Genomic DNA, 27,272 nt, shown 5'->3' on the forward strand with positions numbered 1-27,272 from the left:
TTCCAGAAAAATGTCTATTTCTCCTTCATTGACTAAGCTAAAGCCTTTGATTGTGTGGATCACAACAAACTGTGGCAAATTCTGAATGAGATGGGAGTACCAGACCACCTTACCTGTCTCCTGAGAAACCTGTACGAGGGGTCAAGAAGCAACAGTAAGAACCAGACATGGAACAACTGATTTGTTCAAAATTGGGTAAGGAGTATGACAAGGCCATATATTGTCGTCCTGCTTATTTAATTTCTATGCAGAGTACATCACGAGAAACATCGGGTTGGATGAATCACAGTTCAGAATTAAGATTGCCAGAATTATCAACAACCTCTGATACACAGACGATACCACCCTAATGGCAGAAAGCGAAGAGGATCTCAAGAGCCTCTTGTTGAGGGTGAAAGAGGAGAGTGCAGAAGCTGGTTTGAAACTCAACATTAAAAAAACTAAGATCATGGCATCTGGCCCCATGACTTCCTGGCATATATAAGGGGAAGAAATGAAGCAGTGACAGATTTTATTTTCTTAGGCTCCAAGATCACCGCAGACGGTGACTGTCGTCATGAAATTAAAAGACGTTTGCTCCTTGGGAGGAAAGCTATGGCAAGCGTAGACAGCATAGTGAGAAGCAGAGACATCACCTTGCCGACAAAGGTTCATATAATCAAAGCTATCCTTTTCCCAGTTGCAACGTATGGCTGTGAGAGCTGGACTATAAGGAAGGCTGAGTGCTGAAGAATTGATGCCTTCTAACTGTGGTGCTGGAGAAGACTCTTACGAGTCCCCTGGACTTCAAGGTGGTCAAATCAGTCAATCCTAAGGGAAATCAACCCTGACTGCTTATTGGAAGGACAGATACTGAAGCTGAAGCTCCAATATTTTTGCCACCTAATGCGAAGAGAAAACTCTGTGGAAAAGACCCTGATGTTGGGAAAGATTGAAGGCAAAAGGAGAAGGGGACAGCAGAGGATGAGATGGCTAGATAGCATCACCGATGCAATGAATATGAACTTGAGCACACTCCAGGAGTAGAGATGTCAGAGAATTCCGCCACCATATGGGCAAGCACCCCCCCCAAAAAAACAGCATATGCAAATGGCAGCGGCTCCGGCGGCCGCTATTTACATTACCTATTTTTAGCTGTTGTAGCCTACATAAATATTTACGTAGGCTATGACGGAGAAAAAAAGGGGAATGCAAATAGCGTAGTGGGTGCCATTTGCGTTCCTTCCCCCCCCCCCGTTTTAGCCTATTTAAATATTGACGTAGGCTATTATGGTGGAAAAAAAGGGAATGCAAATAGCGCCCACTACGCTATTTCCGTTCCCCTTTTTTTCGCCGTAATAGTAGGGATGGCGGAGAATTTCTCCCTGAATCTTCGGGGGGCCGAGTGCCAACACATTCGGCCCCCCAAAATCGGCGGTGAAATTCTCCTCCCCCCCGCCCGCCCGGGATGGGACTTACCTTTGGCGAATGTCCCTCCCAGTGGCGGGTCCCGGCGGCAGTTCGTCGGCCTTTCGTCGTGGGCGGGGGTGGCAGCCGGTCTTCCGACCGGCTGCTGCCGCCGCCATTACAAAGTATAAAAAAAAACACAAAAACCCGTGATAGGCTACATAACGATTAACGTAGCCTATCACAGCTAGATTTGCAAATTCAGCCGTGATAGGCTACGCTAATCGTTACGTAGCCTATCACGGGTTTTTGTTTGTTTCTTTTTTACACTTTCTTTTGTGGCCGGGGAGACGGGGCTCTTCTCCACGGCCTGAATTTCGTCTGGGCGAGGCGGGAAGCCTCCCCCCCAAGCCTGAATTTCGGCTGGGCGAGGCGGGACGGCTCCCCCCCCTCACCTGAACTTCGGGGGGAGAAGCGAAGCGCCTCCCTCCCACTGCGAAGCACCCCTGAGAAAAGGTAAGTGACTTTCATACATCCCTATGTAATAGCCTCTGGAAATATTTATGTAGGCTAAAACGGCTGAAAATAGGGAACACAAATGGTGTCTGCCGTAGCCGCCACCATTTGTGTACATTGTTGTTGTTGTTTTGGCTTGCCGTGATAGGCCACGTAAATAGTTACGTAGCCTATCATGGCCTCTGCAGGGACGCAAAAGGTGTCTCTGCATTAGCCGTGATAGGCTAGGTAAGTATTTATGTCGCCTATCATGGCTTTGATGAAGAAATGAATGGCAGCCGCAGGGCGGCTGCCATTCACAAGTCAGCGCGGACTGCAGCAGGTAAGTGCTCCATTTCGCGTGCCTTTCGTGGGTTGGGGGACGGGGGCTTCATTCTGCCATGGATTTTGGGGGGTCAAATGCATCGGCATTTGCCCTCATCAAGATTCGTGGCGGAATTCTCTGACATCCCTACAAAGCGGTCCAGTTCTGGGTTGGGAGCATTCCAAAGCATCCTTAAGTGGGTTGGACTGATTCCATAACACTCTAGCTGCTTTGGGCTGCTTTGGCCAATTCTGGTCTGCCACCTGCCCAGCCACATTAGCCCCTTCCTCCGTATCTAGAACCATAGGGAACGCCCACAGCAACTGCTGTATTGGAGGGAGTAGCCAAGGTGAATAAATGGCACATACACCATTTATTACACTTCTTGTGTTAAAGAAATGGTGCATACACTGTTTCAATAACAGGGACATCTACACATAATGTGAGGTGTAACTGGGCAATTGATGCCTGTAAAATTGCCTAGATGGCCTCTTTATGGCTGCAATCCACACACCACTTACTTACTAGAAGAAGAAGAGTTGCTCAAAACAGTGGCCCCCTCCAAGAAACCATTGGCCTTTGGGCACTCCTGACAAATCCATGTAAGGAGGATCAGGGGCCTCGCCGGCTGGCAGGGGGTGGGTGGGAAGTTTGTTTCAGGTTTTCAGATCACATTTCAGATCTGGATAGGGATGTATGAATTGTGTACCTTCCATGCCGCTTGACTTGCGTAGTTTGCGGCCAGTGCTCTGTACTGTCGTTCGCAAGCCCCCGGAATTCTCCTCTTTTTTTTCCGATCCAAGAATTACAAAGATAAATCCGTACCGACAGCTGTAATTCTGCATAACTTCCATAAGAAAGGCTATTTTTTGTAGATAGTTACGTATTTTTCCCCCTGCCCTGAGACATGCAGTAATTACTTTCAGCCAAAACACTTCCTCCTCCTCGGGGCTTCCCAAAACAAGGCTGCCCTAGGTGTGCCTGAGCGATACATTCTTTATTTAAAGCAACGCTGTTTGAAAGAAATAAATAAAAAAACTTTTAAAATGACCATGCCGGTCTGGAGCCCTGCATGAGTATTATTCCTTCTGCTAGGCTTTCTATTTCCACATCCAGCCTTGTTGGTGACGCTGTGAGGCTAAAATGGAGAGGAGAACCAACTCTGTGCATGTCTACTCAGAAGTAAGTCTTATTGAGTTCAAAGCGACATACTCCTACACATGTCAGCACCCCACTTGCCCCCAGCTCAGCTTTGTATTTCCACATCCAGCTCATTAGCAAACCTGTTAGTTATCTCACTGGGTGACTTTGGGCTGGACTCTAACCACTACACTGCACTTCTGCTATGAAACTTATGAAAAAGAGACAGTGTAATGGAAAGTTCTTTCTGAAGCAGTCACCCTTCACTTGTACAAATGCAGCATGAAGGGAAAGATCAGCAACCTTCTCTTTGTTTGAATAAAAAGCACACTCTTCACATCCTCAGGGAATGGACAAAATGAGGAATAAACATAATCTTTCTGGACTGAATATCCCCTCCGCCCTGGCCGGTTCCATTCTGCCATCTATGCAGAACCTGGAAGTCAGTGATCGGACACAAATGGCATCCACTACGCCGTTTGCGTCCCTGGTTTTTCACACGATGGGCTACGTAAGTATCTACATAAATTAGGGATGGTAGAGAATTCCGCCATGGATTCCAGTGAGGCTAGATTCTGTAGAATCCGGCCCCCCGGAATCCGTGGCGGAACGGCCTCCTGCTCCCCTGACCCCCCGTGGAATCCCCCTGGGAGGGCACTTACCTGGGGCAGATGCGGTGGATTCGGCGGTGGCGCGGGCGAATGCGGCGGGTGCGGTGGGGGCGGCGGGTGTGGCAGCGGCAGATTCGGCAGCAGCAGTGGTGGCGGCAGTGGCTGGTCTCCTGAATGGCAAAGTAAAGAAAAAGGTGTCCCTGCTGCCCAGTCCGGCTGTGGGCGGAGCTGGCTGGCGGCTCCGTGGAATCCCCGCGGAGCGGAGCCGGCCGGGCAGGACTCCGGAGGGAAGGACAGAGCTCCTCCCCCCCATCAAGGATTCTGGGGGGAGGAACGGAATGCTTCCCCCCCACCACGAAGCAGATCCGCAAAACGGTAAGTGACTTTGGTACATCCCTAACATAAATAGAGATACGTAGCCTATCCCGAGAAGAAACAGGGATGGAAATGGTGTAGCTGATGACATCTGCATCTGGACAGCACTGTTCCGCACAGATAGGATTCTGTGGGGAGGAACAGATCCCCTCCCCCTGGCAGACCCCCACTGCAGACCTGAGGTGAGGGGATTCGTACATCCCTTTTTGCGGGAATGGAGTTCTCTCTTGCTTTCTCTGGCTATGGATTTAGAAAAGCTCCTGACAGTTGTCTTATGGCAGCTCTCCTCCATTCTAAACAGTGCCAGTAGCCTGCCATTGTGAAATTACAGCCATAAATTGTGTAGTTTCGGGCTTTTGTGGTGTAAAGCACTTCCTTCTAGGGATGCACGAAAGTCACTTACCTGGTCTCGCAGTTTGCTTCGCGGTGGGGGGGAGGCGCTTCACTGCTTCCCCCGAAGTTCAGGCCAGGGGGGGAGGCTTCCCTCCTCGCCCGGCCGAAATTCAGGCCAGGGAGAAGCTCCCCGTCTCCCCGGCCACCAACTTCAAAAGAAAAAAAAATGCCCCTGTGATAGGCTACGTAACGATTAACATAGCCTATCATGGCTAGATTGACACAAAATTGTTTCTTGCTTCAGGAATTAGGGATGTACAAAAGTCACTCACCTTTTGATGAAATGTGATTCGAGGTGGGGGGGAGGTGCTCTGTCCCTCCCCCTGAAATTCTGGCCAGGGGGGAGGCGCTCCATCCCTCCCCCCCCGAATCCTGGCCAGCCGGGTCTACAAATGGCGGCAGCCATAGCCGCCGCAGCTTGTGTCCCTGCAGTCAGCCGTGATAGGCTACATAAATGTAGCCTTAAATGTAAATGTTTACGTAAATGTTTACGTAGCCTATCACGGCTGAGTAAAAAACCTCAAATGCACGTACGCAAATGGCAGCGCCCATGGGCGCCACCATTTGCGTTCCTTATTTTGGCACGTCTAGTCTACGTAAATAGCGTTGCCCTTATTTTCGCCGTAGTCTACGTAAATCTTTACGTAGACTACCAGGACCAAATAAGGAATGCACTTCGTACGCGCTTTTTTCCCCCAAAGTCACCCATGATAGGCTACGTAACGATTTACGTAGCCTATCACGGCTGACTTTGGAAATCTAGCAGTGATAGGTACGTTAATCCTTACGCAGCCTATCACAGGGTTTGTTTGTTTTTTCCCTTTTTCTTTCGCGGCCGGGAGAGGCGGGGCGCCTCCCCCCCGGCCTGAATTTTGGGGGGAGAAGCAAAGCGCCTCCCCCCCACCGCGAAGCAAACTGCGGGACAAGGTAAGTCCCTTTCGTACATCCCTACTTCAAGTTCAGCTGCTGCTTGTTTGTAGGATTTCTGCCTTCAGTCTTGTCTTCAGTAAGTGAAAAGCATGCTCCATTGGGTTGAGATCAGGTGACTGACTTGGTCACTGAAGGGTATCCCACTTCTTTGCCTTCAGAAATTCTTGGGTAGCTTTTGCTGTATGTTTTGGGTCATTATCCATCTGTTATATGAAGTCGCATCCTATCAGTTTGGCAGCATTCAGCTGAATCTGAGCAGAAAGTATAGCCCTATACACTTCAGAATTCATCCTGCTGCTTTTATCAGTAGTCAGGTCATCAATAAACACCAGTGACCCGGTTCCATTGGCAGCCATACATGCCCATGCCATAACACTGCCTCCACCATGTTTGACAGATGATGTGGTATGCTTTGGATCATGAGCTGTTCCTTTCCTTCTCCATACTTTTCTCTTCCCATAATTCTGGTACAAGTTAATCTTGGTTTTATCAGTCCAAAGAATGTTATTCCAGAACTGGGCAGGCTTTTTTAGGTGTTTTCTGGCAAAGACTAATCTGGCCTTTCTGTTCTTGAGCATTACCAGCGGTTTACACTTTGTTGTGAAGCCTCTGTATTTACATTCATAAAGCCGTCTCTTGACTGTAGATGTTGACAATGACATGCCTACCTCCACAAGAGCGTTCTTGACCTGGCTAGATGTCGTAAAAGGGTTCCTCTTCACCATGAGCAGAATTCCGCGGTCATCCACTTTAGTTCTCTTCCGTGGTCTTCCCGGCCTTTTGCTGCTGCTGAGCTTGCCAGTTAATTCCTTCTTTTTCAGGATGTTCCCAACTGTTGTATTGGCCACTCCCACTGTTTTTGCTATGTCTCTGATGGGATTATTTTGTTTCCTCGGCCTAATGATGGCCTCCTTCACTCGCATGGACACTCCTTTGAACCTCATGTTGGGAGTTCCAGTGAACAGCTACCAAATGCAAATGTAACACTCAGAACCACCTCCAGGTCTTTTATTTGCTTGATTGGTCATGGGGTACCCAGGAAACAGGCCACACCTGGCCATGCAGCTGTTTGCCAGCCATTTGTTCCATTACTTATGAGCCACCAACGATGTGCGTGTGTGTGTATGCCACTGGCTGTACTTCGTGAATGTTTAGTACCCCACTTTTGTCACACCCCTTGAATTACAGCTGGAAGTCCTGACTTCCCTCCCATCTGGGTGTGCTTCCTTTCAACTTCAATGTGGTGGTGTACAGAGGCCAACTGCCAAAACAGTTATCCTTGTTCCAATAGTTATGGCCCTTACTGTAGCTCTGTTCTTGGCATAAAACTACATATATTTTCTCAGTGTCCTGAAAGTTCATCTCTCTGAGAGCCATCCTACAGGCCTTGGGTGAGTGTCCCAGGAACACCAGGATGGGTTGGGAAACTCCTCTGAGGTTGGAGACAGAGCTCTGACCTCAGAAGTGGGAGTTGAGTGTCCAGCAGACCCCTCGCCCTAAGCTGTGCCCTCCCCAGATGTTTCAGACTGCAACACCCATCATTCCTCACTATTGGGTAGGGCTGAAAGGACATCGTCCAACAACATGTGGAAGGGCACGTATCCCCCGACCTCTGGTATATATCGTAACAGATTTTCTCAATCATGGCTTTTTTGTTGGTCATTCTCCAACAAAGCTCAGGCCATGGTCACATCCCTCCCTTTCCCTTCCCACATCAGAAGATGAAGCCTCATTAGTGAGTTCTCGAAAACATGTTTTTCTCCATCTCTGCACCTGTGGCTCAAGCCACTCTGAGAGTCCATGAACTTGTGGAGGTGATGCTGTCTTTGGTACATATATATATAAAAACCCAACATGATTTATTCTGATTCTTGCCAAAGCTCAAGCGAGTTCTGTCTTCTGGAGATTCCCTTTGAGACCAATGACCTAAGCAGTGGAACTGAAGGCAACATGAGGCAGCGTCTTGCACTATGCCTGAAAAGCTGGGTGTATTAATTAGGTCCAGTGCTTCCCGTGCTGAGATCCAGGGCAGCCTGGGATGGCCATCAGTGTGGTGCAGTTTGGTGCAACTCTGTTTCAGCTCAGAACTCATTGTCTTTGTAACGACACTGCAGCCTGACACTTGCACGGCTTTTCTGGCTTCTTCTGACCAGCTGATTTTGGAGTCGAGAGGACCAGTCAGAAGGAGCAAGACAGCAGAACCGCCATGGTACACCTGCCGCTCCTGCTGCTGCTCCTGCTGCCTCATGCAGCCTGCAAGACCCAAAAGGAAGAATGTCCCTTGGATCCAATCAGAAATCAAATGGGAGCACTCAATTACTACCGGCCAGGAGACTACCTCATTGGTGGAGTCTTATCTTCACAATATCTTAAGTATCTCCAGCCATACATCTTTTCCAAGTCCCCTTCCACCAGGGTTGATTGGTAAGTGGTGATGATTAAATGATTCCCAACCTGGACACCCATTGGCCCTATTTAATGGAAACCTCCAGTATTTTCTCAGACCCCTGGTCATCCCTTGTCATTCACTCTCACTACTTCACCCCTGTTGTGCCTTTTGAAGGAAGATTTGGAGCGTCATTAGCCCTGAGGCAGCATCTTATTCAGCAAGATCACATATGGCTGGATAATTAGAGTTTTCTTGCATAGTTCTAACCAAAAGTACAAACACCCTGTGACATGTAGGGATGCTAGAGAAATCTGCTGTGGATTCAAATGAGGCTGGATTCCTCTGGAATCCGTGGTGGATCAGCCCCACTTACCCCTACTCCAGGAGGATTCCATGCAGAAAGGCTCTGGCTGCTTGCTCCTGGACCCGTCCCGTTCACCTCCATATTGGTTGCCATTTTTAAAAAAAAAACAGTGGTGATCGCGATCGGCAGGATATGCCCATAGACTTATATGCAAAATAGAGCCATGAATCTTGTGTATAAGTCTATGTGTCCAAGACACTCTGGAGGATTCCAGCGGCAGGGGAGGAATGGCTTGCCTCCCCCGCCCTGAGTAGACTCCCAACCGGAACGGATGTTGGGGAATCCGTACATCCCTAGTGACAAGACACAGGCTGGAGCTATGGTGTCTCTTCAGTGTAGACTAAACAAGAATGCCACCACATGGCTTCCCCCTTCATCACCAGCATAAATGCTTATTACAAGGTAGCAAATGGATGTTCTTGAGTTGCAGCTATTCTGCAATCAGCAGAGCCAGATGCATCATCCTTCCAACTGAATATTTGGAGACAGGGTGAATGCACAGGCTGTGTTCCTTGGTGTGACAGTTGGGGTACAACTTTCAAGTATCCCTCCAAAACTATTGAGGGCATGTGATCTTTGTATTTCCCAGTCCCTGTTTTCAGTAACTTCCTGAAAACTATCAGAAGAATGCATGCCCCATGTCTGACAATGCCACTGTCAGATATGGGACATACATTCTCAGTCTATAGATCCAGAAACTTCCCCTTTTCTTAGGCATGCCATTGTCCTTTCCTTGTTCTGTTGGAACCAACTGTAAATCTGAGAGTCTGTGAAACTGAGTTGAGATGTCTTGTACCAGGCTGCTCCAGTTTGGGTGTCAGAATCGTGTGTCTGTGTGTGTGCATGCACGTGTGTGTGTGTGTGTGTGTGAGGAAGATAGAAAGACTAACCAGAGTATTCCAAAAATATATTTGAGCCTCCACCCTCATCAGTCTCTGTCCTGTTAAATGGCTAGCAGGAGTGGATGAGTGGTGTATTGCCAACAAATTATCCTCCAGTTTAAGGCCATGTGACTAAGAGTTCTCAGTCTGTACATTCAGAAATTTTCACTGAATATACATACGTGTGTGTGTGTGTGTGTTTTGTATATGATGCCTGCCTGGTGCCAACATTGTTTTCGTTTCAGAGCCAGATTAAGACATTTTCTTCTCTCAGGCGTTTCACATCATGTGATGAGTTTTTAATCAGATCCTGGTTTCATCCCATAGTTGATTACCATTTTTAACTCAGTGGTGTCTGTCCAGTATCCAACTGTGTCACTCTGTTAGCGCGAAGGACATTGTGCTGGTGGAGTCTAGGTGCTGCTGAACAATGCGCAAGAGAAGAATCCAACTGAAGATACATCTTTGCAAGTCTAGTTGTGCACTAGGTTTTGCATTTTGCTTGTGCAACGCATTGTGCCACCCGTTGTGCAATCTGTTGAGCAACTACTTTGCTCCTGCTTTGCATCTGGTTGTGCAACCGGTTGCCCAATGGAAAGATTCAGGAGACTTCTGCTAGTGGTATTTGAGTTTGGGGAACATTGCCATTGATTTATGTAAAGGGTTTTGCACTCTGTATAATTTATTATAATTTTTGTAAAAAGCCTAGAGAGCTTCAGTGATGGGGTAGTATGGAAATGTAATGTCAATATAGACAAAGATTTTGTTCTTCAAACACTGTGGGCTTGTCCTCTCCAGGAATGAGGCATAATCTCTCCATCTAAATGGAGATGGTCTAAATGGCCAGTGGATATTTATTTACCTTGCAGGAAGATTAGGTTTGCTGCTCCCTACCAATATACAAACTGTTATTTGAGGACCAGCTCTTCTGAGATGTATATTGCCTTACAGGGACTTTAGATTTATAAAAGGAAGTAAAGCACATTTTGTTTTCATTTATTGTTTTGCAGTTTGCTAAATCCAAGGTACTGGCACATCCTGTCCTTCTTGTTCGCCATTCAGGAGATCAACCAGGACCCCAGGCTCTTACCCAACATCACCCTGGGCTATGACGTCTATAAGTCCTACTTCGATGGAAGAACCACTTCCTATGCGATGCTGCAGCTGGTTGCTGGTGGGGAAAGGAATCTTCCAAACTACAGCTGTGGGAGAAAGAATCACCTGCTGGCTGTCCTTGAAGGGGCTGAATCTGACCTCTCCATCCTGATTTCAACCATGTCGGGCATCTACAAAATCCCACAGGTATGAATTAGGAGAAGAGAGGATGCCAGGTGCATAGAAATGTGAGCTGAGGGCTTGCTTGGCTTGGATTCTCCAAGGCACCTCTGCCCACTGGGGAAGCTGGTCCTCTGGAGTGCATGCTGGAGGTGGTAGTGGCAGTGGTGGAGCTTTGGAATGGGAGCCAGGGCATCCAAACATAAGTTTGGAAGAGGAACATAATCAGATCCAGCCTCAGGAACTGGAGTGGTGGGGCAGGTGCCGAGGGACCACGGGCTCAGAACCCTTCTAATCCAAACTTCTCATCATTTGGTGGCACCTGGATGGAAGCAGGGCCAAACCAGCATGTGGCTCCCATACATAGGGTAGTTGGCATGATGCACATGACAACAGGGGAGAAGCTAAACCAGTCGTGGTCATGGACAACATGCATACAGCCCCATCCTGGTCACTGCCATCATTCTGCTGCTGCATCCACACAGCCTGCCAGACTGATTACACTGGGAAACATGATGCACTCTTCCTGCACACTTTTCTTTCCCAGCAGAATCACTCGGGGTTTACTAACTTGTCCCATGCATTTTAATGGGTCTACTTGAAGTAGGACGTTTCTTGGATTCTACCCTTTGATTTCAGCTGCGTGTCTGTTTCTGATGATAGGGGTGGGTTTTAGGCCCTGCTTGCTTCTACTGGAGAAAATGCACCCACAGATACATTTTTACCTCCAGTATCGGAGGCACTATGCCTATGTACACCAGTTGGTGTGGGACATGGTGAAGAAGTTGCTGTTTCACACATCTCCTGCTCAGGGTTTCACATGGGCGCTGGATGGCCACTGTGCGAACAGAATGCTGGACTAGATGGACCCTCGGTCTGATCTAGCATGGCTCCTCTTATGTTCTTATGATCTTCTTAAGATGTTACCCACCACTGACCTAAAGGCTCACCCACACAGCCTTTCCCACTCATGTTGTCAAACCATGGCTGTAATACCTGAATGAGGCTCTAATGTGACCCCAATGTGTTTGACGGGCTGTGGGGTGCCTGATCCTGCTATGAACCAATATCAGCTTTATGACTAGATCTGGTGACAATGGTGCCTGTGGACTCACAAATTTGCCCATGCCTTCACTGAAGCCATGGCCCTACAGCCTTTTCTACTCTTATTTCCCCCTGTTGGCTGTAGTTCCTGAATAATGCTCAAGTGTGTCCCCCAAAAAGTGTCAGCAACGGAGTTGTGTGTGGGAGGACTAAATCTTCCCTTTATGGAGGGCTTACTTGAGGCAAGGAGCAGGTTCAACCTATATCGAGAGGTGTCTTCAACTGTACAGCTCTACTGAATTTTGTTTAAGTGAAAGATTAGCATTCACTCCTTTGGGGAAAAGAAAGGGATTGCCTTTGGGATGCTGTTGTTTTCAGACAGGGTGTAGTGCCTTGGGTTCTACTGACAAAGTACCCAGTGTACTACTTTGGCCAGTCACACAAAGAATAGATGCATCGAAAAGCATCCTTGGGGAATTTTGGCAACCCACCTCAACATGTACCAACCTGCTCTCATTGTGACACACATTTTGTTCTGGTCAACAATTATTAGATCTTTAAAAATTAAGTTCTGCTCAACAATTATTAGATTGATTGATTGATTGATTGATTTACACTATATTAAAAAAGAACATTAAACAAAAATAAGTATTTTGCAGAATAAAACCAAATTAAAACCAGCATCAGAATGAAACACAACAATAAGATATCCTGACGAAAAGGGGAAAAAAGGGCTGAACACCAGTCTTTTCCTTTCCTTACTAGATGAGTTATGGTGTTGTTGCACATGTTTTTAATGATGAAACTCAGTTGCCCTTTGTCTACCGGATGGCCCCAAAGGAAGAAACCCAGTACCCAGGGATCGTCCAGCTCCTCCTCTTTTTCGGATGGAGGTGGATTGGACTTTATGCTCCCGACACCGACAATGGAGAAAGGTTCATGAGGGCCTTGACACCCCTCATGGTCAGCCATGGGATTTGTGTGGCCTTCTCAAAAAGACTACCACGAAACATCATGTACCAAATGTCTGAGAATGAATTACCTGTCATGTGGAGAACAGTCAAAGTAATGGTTTTCTATGTGGACTCCCACTATGGCTTTTTTCCAATGATCCATATACAAAGAGCACTTGAAATGAAACAAACTGAGGCAAAACTCTGGATCACAACATCTTCCCAGGACATGAACATGATCTTGTCTGATGACCCTTCTTTCTTTCCATTCCTCCATGGTTCTTTGTCCTCCATAATGAAGACCCCCAAAAGAACAAAATATGACTACTACGAACCATTTTCTTTAGCTACTGCACAGTTTTGGGAAAGTGCCTTTCACTGTTTCTACTTGCAGCATGTGTTATCCAAGAAAAGTTGGACAAGTTGCACAGAGAAAGATCAACTGGACATGCTGCCCCAGGAGGAGATAGAGAGAGCCCTGTCTCAAGACAGCTTCAGTATGTACAACAGTGTCCAATCTGTGGCACATGCCTTAGATGCTGCATATTTATCCCATTCAAAATGGATGCTGATGATGGGTGGAGGAGGCAGGCTGGAATATCAAAAGCTGCACCCATGGCAGGTATTCTCTTTTCCTTTTGCAATACCACCTTCAGTGGAGGCTGGTGGTGCCTATTTCAGTGGGGCTGTTAATCTGCTCTGGGTTTCAGTCACAACCAGTCCGACCTCTAAAAGAGCTATGCAAAGTGCCGGGCCCTATCCTCCAAAATGGTCCCATCACCTTGGATAGCTCCTGTAGACTTCTGACTGAAACCCAGTGCAGATTCACAGCCCCATTGAAATAGGATGCACCAGCCTCCACTGTCCACCACAAATGGCCAAAGGTTCAGGATGGAAATGACTGAACATCTTTTAAAATCATGCCTATGGTGTGGCAGTGCCAGCAACAAACAGAGCTTATTTTGATGCCCCCTTTGCCTCCTCATGTAGTCTCCCCAGGGAGTTATTCTGAGTGGTCCAGAGATTATCGGTGCACTCTCCAAAAAATGTTCCCCTAGACCACTCAGGAAGGAGTGGTGTGTTGTTGTTTTTTGAAGAACTCTGTGGAGAAAGTAATTTGTCTTTAGTAAATTTGAGACTGTTCTTCTAGCGGATTCAGTTGGGGTGTCTGATGTCTCTTCCTGCCTCATCTTGTGAGATCAGTTTCCATTATTGGGCTTGATGAAGTAGACAAGGCTCTTGCAGTGAGGGCCCCAATCATGACCCCTTTCGACACTTGCCCATCATGGCTAGTAAAACAAAGCTGGAGCCCAGGGTTGGGGGCAGCATGTTTGAAGGCTTTCGACTTCCCCTCTATAAGAATGAGGTACCATCTCACCACCTTTCTTTTTAAATAGCAGTTGGATGTTTATTTAATATTTATTTGCAATTTTTTTTACCTATTTCTATACCACCCAATAGCTGAAGCCTTCTGGGTGGTTCATAAAAATTACAGAGCACACATCCAAGATAATAAAAATGGAATTTTTAATATTTTTTTTAAAAAAACAATTTTAATTCCTAACACAGTTATGGTAAGATAATAAAGCTGATAAAAACAACTCAGACAAATGCACCACAGTATGCCATGACATGCCTGGGAGTAGAGGGCAGTCTTAACTCGGTGTCAAAAAGATGACAGTGTTGGTGCCAGGTGGATTTCCTTGGGGAGAGCATTCCAGAATCAGGGGGCTACTTCTGAGAAGGCCCTCTCCCTTATTGCCACCTTCTGAGCCTCTCTCAGAGGAAGCACTCAGAGGAAGGCCTCAGATTATGATTGCAGTATCCAGGTAGGTTCAAGTTGAGAGAGGCCTCAGAACCTGTGAAATGTGGATGGAACAGATTTAACAAAATCTGTACATCCCTAGAAAGGATATTGAGTATGTTTTCATGTTTTGAAAGGCTGGATGTTTTTTCTGTCATTCTAGCTTCACACTTTCTTAAAAGCCATCCAGTTTTCTAATGCTTCTGGGAGCGGACTGTATCTAGATGAGCATGGAGAGCTGGAAGCAGACTTTGAATTCATTAATTGGGTGCTGCTTCCCAATTTGACCCGTGGTCGAGTGAAAATTGGGAGTGTACGGAGACAAGCATCCATAGACAGAAAGCTCACCATTAACACAGAAGCCATTGTGTGGCCCAGGCATTTTAATCAGGTAGGGGAAATTATTTGAGTCATATTTGAGGCTCGTGGCATCCGTTAAACTCTAATAATATGTGTTTAATGCCAGTGCTGTGCATAGCTTCAGTGTCAAATCCGAAGACCAAAGTGAATCGGGGTGCTTCGGGGCTGCCTAAGTCAGATCCAAAGTGGATCAGACCAGCACCAAGGCAGTCCGAAGTGAACCGGCTCACCGCCGAAGTGCCTCGCTCCGCCACAGAGTTCCAGAGCTGAGGAGGGAGCTTTGGCGAATGGCAACTCTAGTTGCCAAATGTGGGCTGAACTTAACCCAGCAGTCTCCAATCAGTGGCAGTGGTGGGGAAGGGGGTATGGGATACCACATGTATTTGGAGAGATCAGCCTGTGTTTGTTTCACTGCAAGAGAGAGTGCTGTTAGAGGTGGTGATTAGGGAGAGCTGTTAGAACTGCTTAGTTAGTTGGCTAGATCTGTGGTGTGTGTGTGTGTGTGTGTGTTATACTCTAGGTTTGTTCTTCTTATTCTTTCCTACCAAGCCCTTTTCAATTCAACTATTCCTTTTTTTTTCTGCAAACAGTATGTGGCAAAGCACTATTTCTGTATTTTATTTTATGTATGTATGTATGTATTTATTTAATTCATTTCATTGCTATATCATCCAATAGCCGAAGCTCTCTGGGAGGTTCACAAACATTAAAACCAAAAAAGCACACAGTAAAACAATATAAAATACTAAAGCATTAAAACTACAATATAACTACAATATAACAACACAACCAGAATAAAACCAGAATAAAACCTATCAGCAAAGCAAAGACTAAAAGTACAGATTTAAAACGACGAAGCTAAAAGACTAGAAATCTAACAACACTACACATGTTAAAAACATATATTGTTTATATTTATTATTACACTGTGTAGCAAAGGGAGCCCAATATGGGGCTTTGGCATTGGTGCTGCCCTTTGCCCAGATTTCCTGCACTTCTGTGCAACCAGTGAAAAGTTATAGCTCTTTCTTTGAGAGTTTGTGTTGAAAACACAGCACAGCACAGCCTACCTGCCTGCCTGCCTGTTTTCCCAGGTAATGTGTATTCCATTCAGCAAAAGAGAGCCAGAGGTCATCCACTCTGAAGCTGAATAGGAAAGGGGAGAGGGGTTATTTTTACTTTGGGGAAACTCACAGCAGAGATTAGGGATAGTGCCCTCCTCCTTATCACAGCAACTAGGGATGGCGGAGAATTCCGCCACAGATTGCAGTGAGGCTGAATGCACTGGCATTCAGCCACCCGAGATCTGTGGCAGAATGGCCTGCCCCCCCTGCCCCCCCACGGATCCCCCCTGGGACAAGACTTACCTGGGGTGGATGTTCTGGAAGGCAGCAGCTCCAGCAGTGGTAGTGGCAGCTGGTCTTTCGACCGGCTGCCGCGACCGCCATTTGCAGTCTGGTCTTTGCCGTGATAGGCTACGTAAGTCTTTACGTAGCCTATCATGTCTGGGTAAAAAAAAAAGGAAAAAAAGGCATACGCAAATGGTGGTGGCTATGGCAGCTGCCATTTGTGTTCCTTATTTTTTGCTGTTTTAGTCTATGTAAATATTTACGTAGACTATTATGGCGAAAAAAAGGGGAATGCAAATAGCGTAGTGGGCGCTATTTGCATTCCTTTTTTATTCGCCGTTTTAGCCTATGTAAATATTACGTAGCCTATCATGGCTCCCTGGCTGGATGCAAATGGCGGCCACAACAGTGGCCGCCATTTGTGTCCACACCAGCCAGTCTGCAGCTGGAAATCCAGCTGCAGACAGCCCTGGCCTGGCCGGCTGCTCCGTGGAGCAGAGCTGGCCATAGAGGATTCTGGGGGGGAGGACTGGATTGCCTCCCCCCTTGTCGAGGATTCCGGAGGGTGGGACCGAGTGCCTCTCCCCCCCACGAACAGAATCCGCAAAAAGGTAAGTGACTTTTGTACATCCCTAGCTTTAACACCTAACTTCTCGGATGATCCATTTATGACCTTTGGTTTGAGTTTCTGAGGACAGCACATTTTATCTGTGGCTAGCACAATGTCTACTTGGCCAAACTGTCTGACATTTGGCAGGAGGACCTCCCTCCTTTGTGTTAGCACACAAACTCCTGGGCCAAATTGTCTGAATTCCAGCAGATGGAATCCTCTCCATGGGGCCTGCTAGGTTTCCAGGTTTTGTGTATTTATAATGAAAACTGAAAATGTTCCAGCTGTTTCTGTTTTCCAATGCAAGTCATAGGGAAAACTTTGAATCCGAATAATTTGGCTATCCAAATCATGGTTTGCATCCGAAAATGACGCGGGTTGGGTTCAAATCAGACTGAAACGTGGCAAGAGGTCTTTTCACAGCCCTAGTTAATACCTATGAGGGATCTAGTAATGTCTATTCACTGGTTGTTATTTTTTATGGTTGCTGTTTTATTGCTGTGGTTGGTTCCGTTTTGCATCTTAGTTTATTTTGTTCTTGCACCTGTTACCTTTCAGTTTTGCACTCTGTGTTCAGTCTATTTATGTAGAGAAAAGTCTGGTATAAATGTTGAAACAAAGAAATGAACAGCCCAAAGAGCATCCTGGGATCAGTTGAGGTCACTGGGACAAGAGATCTCATGAGGTCCTTTCCAAAATGAGTTATTCATTCCCAGAGACAAAAAATATTCTGAACACATTTTCCTTTCTGCTCCTTCTCTTTATTGCTAGACTGTGCCTCGCTCCACATGTGTCAAGAGTTGTTGCCCTGGATATGCCAAAGAGGTCCAGGAAGGAGAGCCACCTTGCTGCTATGCTTGTGCTCCATGTGCAGATGGGACAATCTCCACTCAGGAAGGTGGGTGACCTCAGAGGAACAGCTGTTCCCTTGGGAAATAGAGCAAACATTTGGGTTTGTTTTTTGCCTGAACACCACATTTGTAATCAGAGGCTCTCTTCTGCATCCCCGTGCCATCTGAAATGTGGTGACGGGTGTCCTGACTGGGGCCTTTTTGGTTGTGGCACCCTGCTAATGCAATACCCTCCCCAGGAAGGCTCAACAACTGGGATGCCATTCAAGTGGCACGTGAAGATGTCTTTACTTGCCCAGCCAGTTCAGCACATAGAGTGAATGAGGGTTAAAGGATGGATTTCTCAATTCTACAACATCCCGATGGTGCTGTTCTTTATTATATTTTAATTATGAGTAATTCATCTTCTTATATGATCTTTTATTTTTCAGGTTTGTAAATCAGCCTAACAGTTTTTCTGAAAGGCAGGCTCAAAAGTTATATAAATGAATTAATTAAATATTCAGAGATTTTCAGTGAAGATTTTAAAGACATCTTTGAACTTGGATCCCTTCTGGGCGTCAGTATTTTAATTCCCACCAGAGCTCCTTACAGCTCTGGCTGGTTCTGTCTGAAACTCAGAATCCATTCATAGCACCACCAAACATCAGTGCTACCAGCCTCCACTGTGCGCAGTGCCCCCCCCATTTCCTGGTTTAAAGCACAGCCTACAAAAAGCTCTGCATTTGACATGACTGGGGCAGGGATGACATTAAAGGCATAGGCCAGTCTACTGTATAGAGAGAGAACCCTCTCCAGTCCAATGTGCTGCGATTCTGTGGCAGACATGCAGGCGTTCCTTGGCAGAACAGGGGATGTGAAAATGGTGTGAAGTTCAAGATGCAAAGCTTGGAAAATTCTGCCCCACAACAACCCACAACTCTCTGTTGATGAGAACACTCTCCTGTCCAGGGTCGATTCACTCTTCTTCTCCTTTAAACCCCTTCTGCAAAATTTTGAATGAAAGGGTAAGAAAAGTAGATTTTATGAAGGATTTCAACTCCACACTTGAAACTTGACAGACTAGGGATGGGCAAATTCCCTACCTGTCATTCTGGCCAGGAATCTGCCCTTGGGGGGAGGTGATCCATTCCTCCACCCGGAATCCTCTTCGGCCGGCTCTGCTCCTCATTGATTCTGCAGAGCCACCAGCTGGCTCTGAAGCGCTAGCGAAACGGCCACCATTGCCACATCGCTGGCTGAGGGGAGTTCAATTGACTGTGGACTCAAATGGCATCCAGTATGCCATTTCCAGCTGTAAAGGTCTTAGTTTACGGTAAATATTTGCATAGCCTATCACGTCAAAAAAAAAAGCAGGGACGCAAATGGCATCCAATACGCTGTTTGTGGCCGTAAAGGTCTTAGTTTGAGCTAAATGCAGCCATTTACAGCTGCATTTACCTTAATCTAAGACCTTTATGGCCTCAAATGGCATACTGGGTTTCATTTGCATGTGGAGACAGTCCCCCTCAGCCAGTGATATGGCAATGGTGGCCATATCACTGACACTCTGGAGCCAGCCGGCAACTCCTCAGGATCGCTGCAAGCAGGATCCACCCAAAGAGGATTCCAGTGAGAGGCGGAGGTAAGCACTCCATTCTGCCACGGACTCTGGGGGGGCGGGTGGATTCTTTAGAATCCAGCCTCATTTGGGTCCGTGGCAGAATTCTCTGCCATCCCCTTGACAGACCAACATTGGAAGTAGCCAGACTGATGTAGGGGAAGTAACCTCACCTCCTTTTCCCTCTTTTTATCCAGTGTCGGCTTCTTTCCCCATATCATCCTCTTCACCCCCTCCTTCTTTAAGGTGAATCCTATGACAGCGATCAGCACATGCCTTAAGCATGTGCCTGCTGCCCCTGCTTTCATTTGCATTGCTGGCACTTTCCGCTGCCTTGGCATGGACAATCTCCTTGAGTCCAGCATTTGGAATGGTGTGTGGCACCCTGGCAAAGCTATGATAGGTCTGAAGTAGGCCATTCACCACTTTGGTACAGAGCCTGAATTATGAGGCGAAGCTGGCTGTTTAGGAGGTTCCTCAGCATGATGCGAAGCGGATCAGCCCAGCACAGAGGCACCACAATCGAAACACCCCCTCCACAAGGCACCTCATCCACCTCTCAGATTTGTGGCACTCCTTATGCCTTCTGACCAGCCAAGAGAGGCTGTCTCCAAAATGTATCAACTTCTCAAAGTTCACACAGATGGGCAGGAGGAGGAGGGAGGGGGAAGGTGAGCAGACATGTGAGGCAGGGGGCTGGGGGAAGGCAAGCACAGGAGGAAGCCCTCCTTCACATGCAAGTCATGGACCAGTCTCACATGGCAGCAGAGATTATGGAGGCCATGATCTGCATGGTGGAGGGGTGACTGGCCAGGCACAAGCTCATCCGTGGTTACATGGTCAGGGATGGGGGAGCCAGCATGGGAAAGGCTGTGTGAGATGGTGGATTTGAGGGCATCCACTGCATCACGCATACCTTCAACCTGACTGTGAGGGACGCCCTTGGTGTGAGCAGCACCAAGGCAGATCCCACCCCCATGCCCGGAATCCGTAACATCTTGGAGAGCTGCAGGAAGGGGGCTGGGCACATCCACCACAGCATCAAGGGCAGGAGGCTGCTGTGGGAGAAGCCGGTGGAGTTGGGGCTCCCAGAGCACAATGTGGTGCTGAACTTGGCAACATGTTGGAACTCCTCGTACCTCATGTTGGAGCTTATGTTGGAACAACAGCGTGCTGTCCAGAAGGTATCAGGGTCAGAGACATTGGCATCCAGGCACCCCTGGGCAGGCAGCAGAGGGATGCCATGTCCCAGCTTGTGGTTCTCCTCAAGCCGTTCCTCGAGGCCACTCTGCCCTCCTTACCCAGTTGATCCCTGTGGCCAGGAAGAGCCCCTGTACAGTGAGAGGACATACAGGTTGGCCACAATGAGCATTCCATGTCTGTAGGGATGGCGGAGAATTTCTCCCCGAAACTTCGGGGGGCCGAGCGCCAACGTGTTCGGCCCCCCCAAACAAGTTTCGGGGAGAAATTCTCCGCCCCCCCTGCCCCCCCGGGACGGGACTTACCTTTGCCGAATGTCCCTCCCAGCGGCGGGTCCGGCCAGCGGTTTGTCGGGTCTTCGTCAGGGGCGGGGGCAGCAGCCCATCTTTCGACCGGCTGCCCCCAAGCCATTGCAATAAAAGAAAAAAAAAAAAACGCCCCCATGATAGGCTACGTGACAATTAACGTAACCTATCATGGCTAGATATGCAAAGTCAGCTGTGATAGGCTACGTAAATCGTCACTTAGCCTATCACGGGTGACTTTAAAAAAACAAAAAAAAAGCGCGTATGGATAATGGCGGCTATTTGTGTTGCCCTTATTTTCGCCATAGTCTACGTAAACATTTGCGTAGACTACAGCGACCAAATAAGGAACGCGAATGGTGGCTCCCTATGGGGGCCGCCATTTGCGTACGCACTTTTTTTTTTTTTTAAAGTCACCCGTGATAGGCTACGTGGCAATTTACATAGCCTATCACGGCTGACTTTGCAGATGTAGCCATGATAGGCTACGTTAATCGTCACGTAGCCTATCACGGGGGCGTTTTTTTTTTTAACTGTTTACTTCGCGGCCGCGCGAGGTGAGGCGCCTCCTCCCCGGCCTGAATTTTGGCCAGGCGAGGCGGGAAGCCTCCCCCCTGGCCTGAACTTCGTGGGGGGAGCAACGAAGCACCTCCCCCCACTGCGAAAAGCTTCGAGGACAGGTAAGTGACTTTCGTCCACCCCTACATGCCTGAAAGATTACCTTTGTGGGGAGAACTCCTGTGTGGTATGGCTGGAAAAATGGGTGGGGAAAGTGAGGGGGGAATGGGCAAAGAGGCTGGGGAAGGTGCCGGCAGAGGAGAATGGGGGAGACCATTCCCCATCCCTTCCAGCAGCATCACTCCCAGCAGGGCCACAGGCGAGGGGTTATGGGCCAAGGCAGTGCAGTCAGCAGTTGGGGGGAGAGGGACCAAACCCACCCAACAGGATGGTGCTGCCATGTCTGTGCAGCATCACCTGGTGGAGCCTCTGGCGAACTGGTCCATGGGCCCCGGGTCATCCCACAGCCAGGTTTGGCCAGACCTGGCTCGTGTGGCCAGGGAAGAACTCAGCTGCCAACCCACCAGCATCCCAAGTGAGAGGGTGTTCTTCAAGATGGGCAATGTGGTGACACCCCACCGCTCCTGGTGGATGCTGAGTTGGTGGAGCAGCTGGTCTTCCTCAAAGTTAACCTGGCCCTGCTGGGCTACCCGACCCTCAATCCCTCGGGTGACTGAACGGTGCACTCGCTCACCCTGCTGTTTCTCTTTATTTCGGTTAGTTTCTGTCGTTCTTTGAGTGAGGACGGGCATCACATTTTCATTCCACAATCTGATATAAACCTCGGGCCATCCACCTGCCCACTCCGCCTGCCCTCCCCACCCCTCCCAATGGTATCATCATGGATTTAATGAACTTTCCCCAGTTTCACCAGAATGCCCAAGTTTTTGCATGGCTTCTCTTTCAGACAAGCCTTGCAGGATCAACCAGGTTTCCTACCCACCCCATGCCTTATGGCCTGCGCCCTGTGCCTAGGTGGAATAGCTGGGCTTGGTGGCTTTGACGCCAAGGGGCTATAGCTTATTTGCGCCATCCAACACCCATGGGTGTCCCTCTTCCAGCTTCTGCCTGCCTGCCCCTGCCTGGCTCTGCCTGCCTGTCTCCACCTGCCCACCTCCACCTGGCTCTCACTTAAATGTACTCCTGCTCAGTGGAGCCAGGTTGTCCAAATGTTTCTTCTTCTCCAGGAAGGATTTCCCCTCTTGCTTTTACTCATGCTCATCCCATCATTCCTCCAGGTTTAACTCACCTTGGAGGTGGTGAAGCCGTCCTGTATGCAGAAATCTCCGAGATGATGATGGTGTCCCCTTGCCTCTAGTTTTTGTAGAGAAAATCAAATGTTGGCTGTGCCTAGAGCAGCAACAGCTGGGTAAAACTGTCTGAAGTGAGAGATGCCCTCCATGGGGAATGGGTGGGTGGGTGGGTGGGATGGAGGATGGCCCAGAAGATTCCAGACACTTCTGCCTGGCTCTGCCTCCCTACCTTCACCTGCCCACCTCTGCCGTCCTCCACCTGCCTCCGTCTAGCTCTGCCTGCCTGCTTCTGCCTGGCTCTGCCTATCAGCCCCTGCCAGTGAGCTTCCATTGCTGATTGGGGACTAGAAACAGGATCTCCCAGTTCCCAGGCCAACAATCTAGCCACAAAAACACACTGGTTCTTATGAAGGCTTCCTACTCCGGGCTTGAATCTTAACAGACCACCCTTGGAAAAAGCAAGACTGATGATGCAGGTGGAGGGCTGCTCTTGGACTGGGGAGGGGGGACCCAAGTTCAAATCCCTGCTCAGGGACAGGGCTTATTACCTTGGCCCACTTGTTATGACTTTAACTAGCACACATTACAGGGTTGTTCTGAAGACTAAAATAAGACAAAGGCATAGATAATACCCTGAACGTTGTTTTGCTAAAGACAGTTGCTATTCCATATTTCAACAACTACAACTACAACAAAAATGTCTTTATGCAAAATCAACTCATGAAGCCCAGTTTTGTGTAATCTGACTTGCAAGACCCCCACAATCTCTCACTGCCTGAGATCCTGCTTTTGTGATGAGGCCACAGATTGTATCTTCTAAACACAAAGCAGGTCCTCTACAAGGGAAGATTGGTCTCTCTCCCTCCCCTGCTACAAATTAGGGATGGTGGAGAATTTCTCCCTGAATCTTTGGGAGGCCGAATACCAACGCATTCGGCCCCCCGAAATTGGTGGGGAAATTCTCCACCGGCCCCCCGCCCCCCCCCCGGGATGGGACTTACCATGGCCGAATGTCCCTCTCGGCGGCGGGTCCCGGTGGCGGTTCAGTGGCAGTTTGGTGGGGGCAGGGGCGGCGGCCGGTCTCCTGACCAGCTGCCGCTGCCGCCATTGCAAAAAAAAAAGTAAAGTAAAAAAGAAAAAAACACACCCGTGATAGGCTACGTAACGATTTATGTAGCCTATCACGGCTAGATTTCCAAAGTCAGCCATGATAGGCTAGGTAAATCGTCACGTAGCCTATCACGGGTGACTTTGAAAAAAAAAAAGCGCATACGCAAATGGCAGCGGCCCATGGGCGCCGCCATTTGTGTTCCTTATTTTGGCACGTCTAGTCTACATAAAGATTTACGTAGGCTACAGCGAAAATAAGGGAACGCTATTTGCGTTGCTCTTATTTTCGCTGTAGTCTACGTAAATCTTTATGTAGACTAGACATGTCAAAATAAGGAACGCAAATGGTGGTCCCCATGGGAGCCGTGCGTACGCGCCTTTTTTTTATTTCAAAGTCACCCGTGATAGGCTACATGACGATTTACATAGTCTATCATGGCTGACTTTGGAAATCTAGCCGTGATAGGCTACGTAAATCGTTACGTAGCCTATCACGGGTGTGTGTGTGTGTGTGTGTGTTTTACTTTTTTTTTCGCGGTCGAGTAGACGGGGTGCTTCTACCCAGGCTGAATTTCACCGGCGAGGGATGGGGAGCCTCCCCCGTGGCCTGAATTTCGGCTGGACGAGGTGGGGTGCCTCCCCCCCCTCGCCTGAACTTCGGGGGGAGAACCGAAGCGCCTCCCCCCCACCGCTAAGCAAGCTTTGAGAACAGGTAAGGGACTTTCGTCCATCCCTACTACAAATTTCTGTTTCCTGACCTCTCCCACTTGCCCATCTTGACTCAAAATGTAACAGAACACTGACAGATCTGGATGGACACCTGATGTTAGTCATGCTGAAGTGACTCGTCTTCTTTTCAGATGCAGACCATTGCGCCAAGTGTCCAGAAGAACAGCATCCAAACAAGGACCAAGATCAATGTGTCCCCAAGGATATAACTTTTCTGTCCTATAATGAAACACTGGGGATCATTCTGACTTCCTTTGTCCTATTCTTATCCCTAACAACAGGTTTTATTTTAGTAGTCTTCATTAAATTCCAAGAAACTCCAGTAGTCAAATCTAATAACCGGGACCTGTCCTATATTCTCGTTATATCTCTCCTGCTTTCCTTCTTGTCCTCTTTCCTGTTCATTGGCTGGCCAAAAAAAGAAACCTGCCTTCTCCGACAAACGGTCTTTAGCATCATCTTCTCTGTTGCCGTCTCTGCTGTGTTGGCAAAAACCATCACTGTGGTACTGGCCTTCCTGGCCACGAAGCCAGGGAACCAGGTGAGGAGATGGCTAGGGAAGAGTCTTGCAAACTCCATCATAATTTCTTGTTCTAGCATCCAAGTTGTCATCTGCTCCATCTGGCTGGGCATCTCTCCACCCTTCCCTAACTCTGACATGCACTCTCAGCCTGGACAGATAATCTTGCAATGCAATGAAGGATCTGTGATGATGTTCTATACTGCTCTTGGCTACATGGGCTTCCTGGCTGCAATCTGCTTCACAGTGGCTTTCTTAGCCAGGAAGCTGCCTGCAGCCTTCAACGAAGCCAAACTGATCACCTTCAGCATGCTGGTCTTTTGCAGTGTTTGGGTTTCATTTGTGCCCTCCTACCTGAGCACAAAGGGCAAATACATGGTAGCTATGCAGGCCTTCTCTATCTTGGCCTCCAGTGCTGGGATACTGGGCTGCATCTTTCTTCCGAAGTGCTACATTATTGTACTGAGACCTGACCTGAATTGCAAGGAGCATCTCATGATGAAAAACAAGCATGGCAGCTGATACTAGAGGAGGGTTAGAATTCTGGACCGAAAATAATCAAATAAGAACCATAGCGTCTGGTGGGGGCAAGTCTGGAATGTATCCATGGCCTATTTCTTTACAGTAGGATCCAAGTCAATCCAGAAATACTGTGTAGGTTTCCTTGCAAGGCAAGGGAGCTCTAGATAAAATTGTAAACTTTTCATTTTGGTGTCACATTGCTCCAGCAGTGAAGCACAGAAGAAATGTGTCTGCATATTTCTTAGTTGAGGAGAGAAAGATGTACGATAGATGCCCATGGTTTGATTGCTAAAGAAAGCTATGGATTAGGAGGTTCAGGAAGCCTCCAGAACTGGTCTCGAAAGAGGGACCCAAGGGTCTGGGTCCAAGTGCCTTCCTCTTTTTGCCAGCTCAGAGCCTGGCATGGGGAAGGAACTATTGGCCTGGTTTCACCTGTGTTACAGTAGCATCACTACCACTGCAGAGGGTCAGAGAGAATCACTGCAGTCTCCAACCCAGCAGGGATGAGGTGACAAAAGGTCTCTCTGCTGACTCTACTTTGCAAGAAAACATTGGCTGTGGGCACTCCCCAGGGATCCAGGGGTCCAGGTAAGGAGGATCAGGGGGCTTGCCCACTGGCAGGGTGTGTGTGGGAAGGGTATTTCGCGTGTCCGGATCACATTTCAGATCTGGAGGCCAAAGCAGGTTGGCCCGGCTCTAAATTGGCCCAAGGCAGGTCAGGGGCAATTTGGAAGATCCAGATCAGCCTCCAGAGTGGCTCGAGGGGTTGCTGCACAGCCCTTGCATGTTTATCTGACTTCTAAGCTGCATTTCAAGGAGTTTATCCTCAAAGGTGAGATAAATGGAAGGAAGGAAGGAAGGAAAAATGCCTTGGTTTAATTATGATAAAATGTATTATGATAAAACAGAGATGCTACGTTACTCAAGCAACAACCTCAGCCATCATACCTTCATTGCATTATGTTGTAGGTACTTGAGGAATGTTTTATAGATCTCTGTTTATATGAATAATTAAGAATAAAAGCATAGATAAGGCACACTTGGATTGTTTTCCCTCCTCTGAGATCATCCAGACAAATACTTCTTTGTGTTACGCACAGCCCCCAACAATCAAGAACCACAACAGACCAAGCATTGACACCATGCCCTCCCTAACAAAACAAAACAACAATACATTTTCCCATTTCCCCTTTTTAAAAAATGCATCCAGAAGAAGGATTTGGTATAACTGAGAAGCTGAATCTTGCATTGTGAATGTTTGTGGATCCCAATGAAGCCATTATTTTTCTGAGCACCCATGTTTGTGTAATAAGACTGAATATACAAAGACAAAGCTTCACACTTTCTGCTTTCTCCCCCAGAACATCATAATGAAGAACCTTTTTAACTCAGTCCCTCCCCCAGTTAGCTTGCGGGAATTGAGTTCTCTCTTTCTTTCTCTGGCTATGGATTTGGAAAAGCTCCTGACAGTTGTCTTATGGTTGGCCATCCAGGCTATCTGCCCATCATTTTCTTCTCCAAGGGCCAAGGCGGAGAAAGGACTTACCCAGCCCTTTCAGACAGGATCCTTTCAACTGGAGATGTCACGGACCAGACCTGTTCCCCTCCGCCTGAGAAGCATGTGTTCTGCCACTGATCAATGGAAAAGCTTAAATAGGGGTTGCATATGTCAACAACTCTGTTAGAGGAGTCAGACTGTCAGGTGCATGTAGCCTAGTGTTGTCTGCCCTAAATGGCAGCAGCTCTCCACGGTTTCAGACACAGCTCTTTCCAAGCCCTTCCAAACTCAGGGGTCTTTGAAAAACATGGAGATGTCATGGATTGAACCTGGAGCCTTTGGCATGCAAAGCAGGTGCTCTGCTATTAGGCTCCAGCCCACCTCTGCTAAGATAAGCAGAAACCCAACAACAGTGGAGGAAGGAGGGGAGGGAGGAGCTGTG

At 48.0% G+C, this 27,272-nt stretch overlaps 2 protein-coding genes across 2 annotated transcripts in view; both read left to right on the top strand.

Annotated features, from left to right (window-relative positions):
- The window catches only part of LOC146356375 (uncharacterized), a 980,383-nt gene that overhangs the window by 318,237 nt on the left and 634,874 nt on the right, over nucleotides 1-27,272 (top strand). The gene's annotated exons all lie outside the window — the stretch shown is intronic.
- LOC146356383 (vomeronasal type-2 receptor 26-like) lies at nucleotides 1,709-26,368 on the top strand. The gene is made up of 5 exons (XM_084832612.1): nucleotides 1,709-1,902; nucleotides 10,300-10,591; nucleotides 14,529-14,756; nucleotides 17,456-17,582; nucleotides 24,422-26,368. Exons 2-5 carry the CDS (start codon nucleotides 10,445-10,447, stop codon nucleotides 25,330-25,332), a joined length of 1,413 nt encoding a protein of 470 aa, XP_084688738.1. The 5' UTR covers nucleotides 1,709-1,902; nucleotides 10,300-10,444; the 3' UTR covers nucleotides 25,333-26,368.

The sequence above is a fragment of the Heloderma suspectum genome, chromosome 2 (genome assembly GCF_057233095.1).
Source record: "Heloderma suspectum isolate Gila_16-S chromosome 2, 16-S_ref, whole genome shotgun sequence".
NCBI lineage: Eukaryota > Metazoa > Chordata > Lepidosauria > Squamata > Helodermatidae > Heloderma > Heloderma suspectum.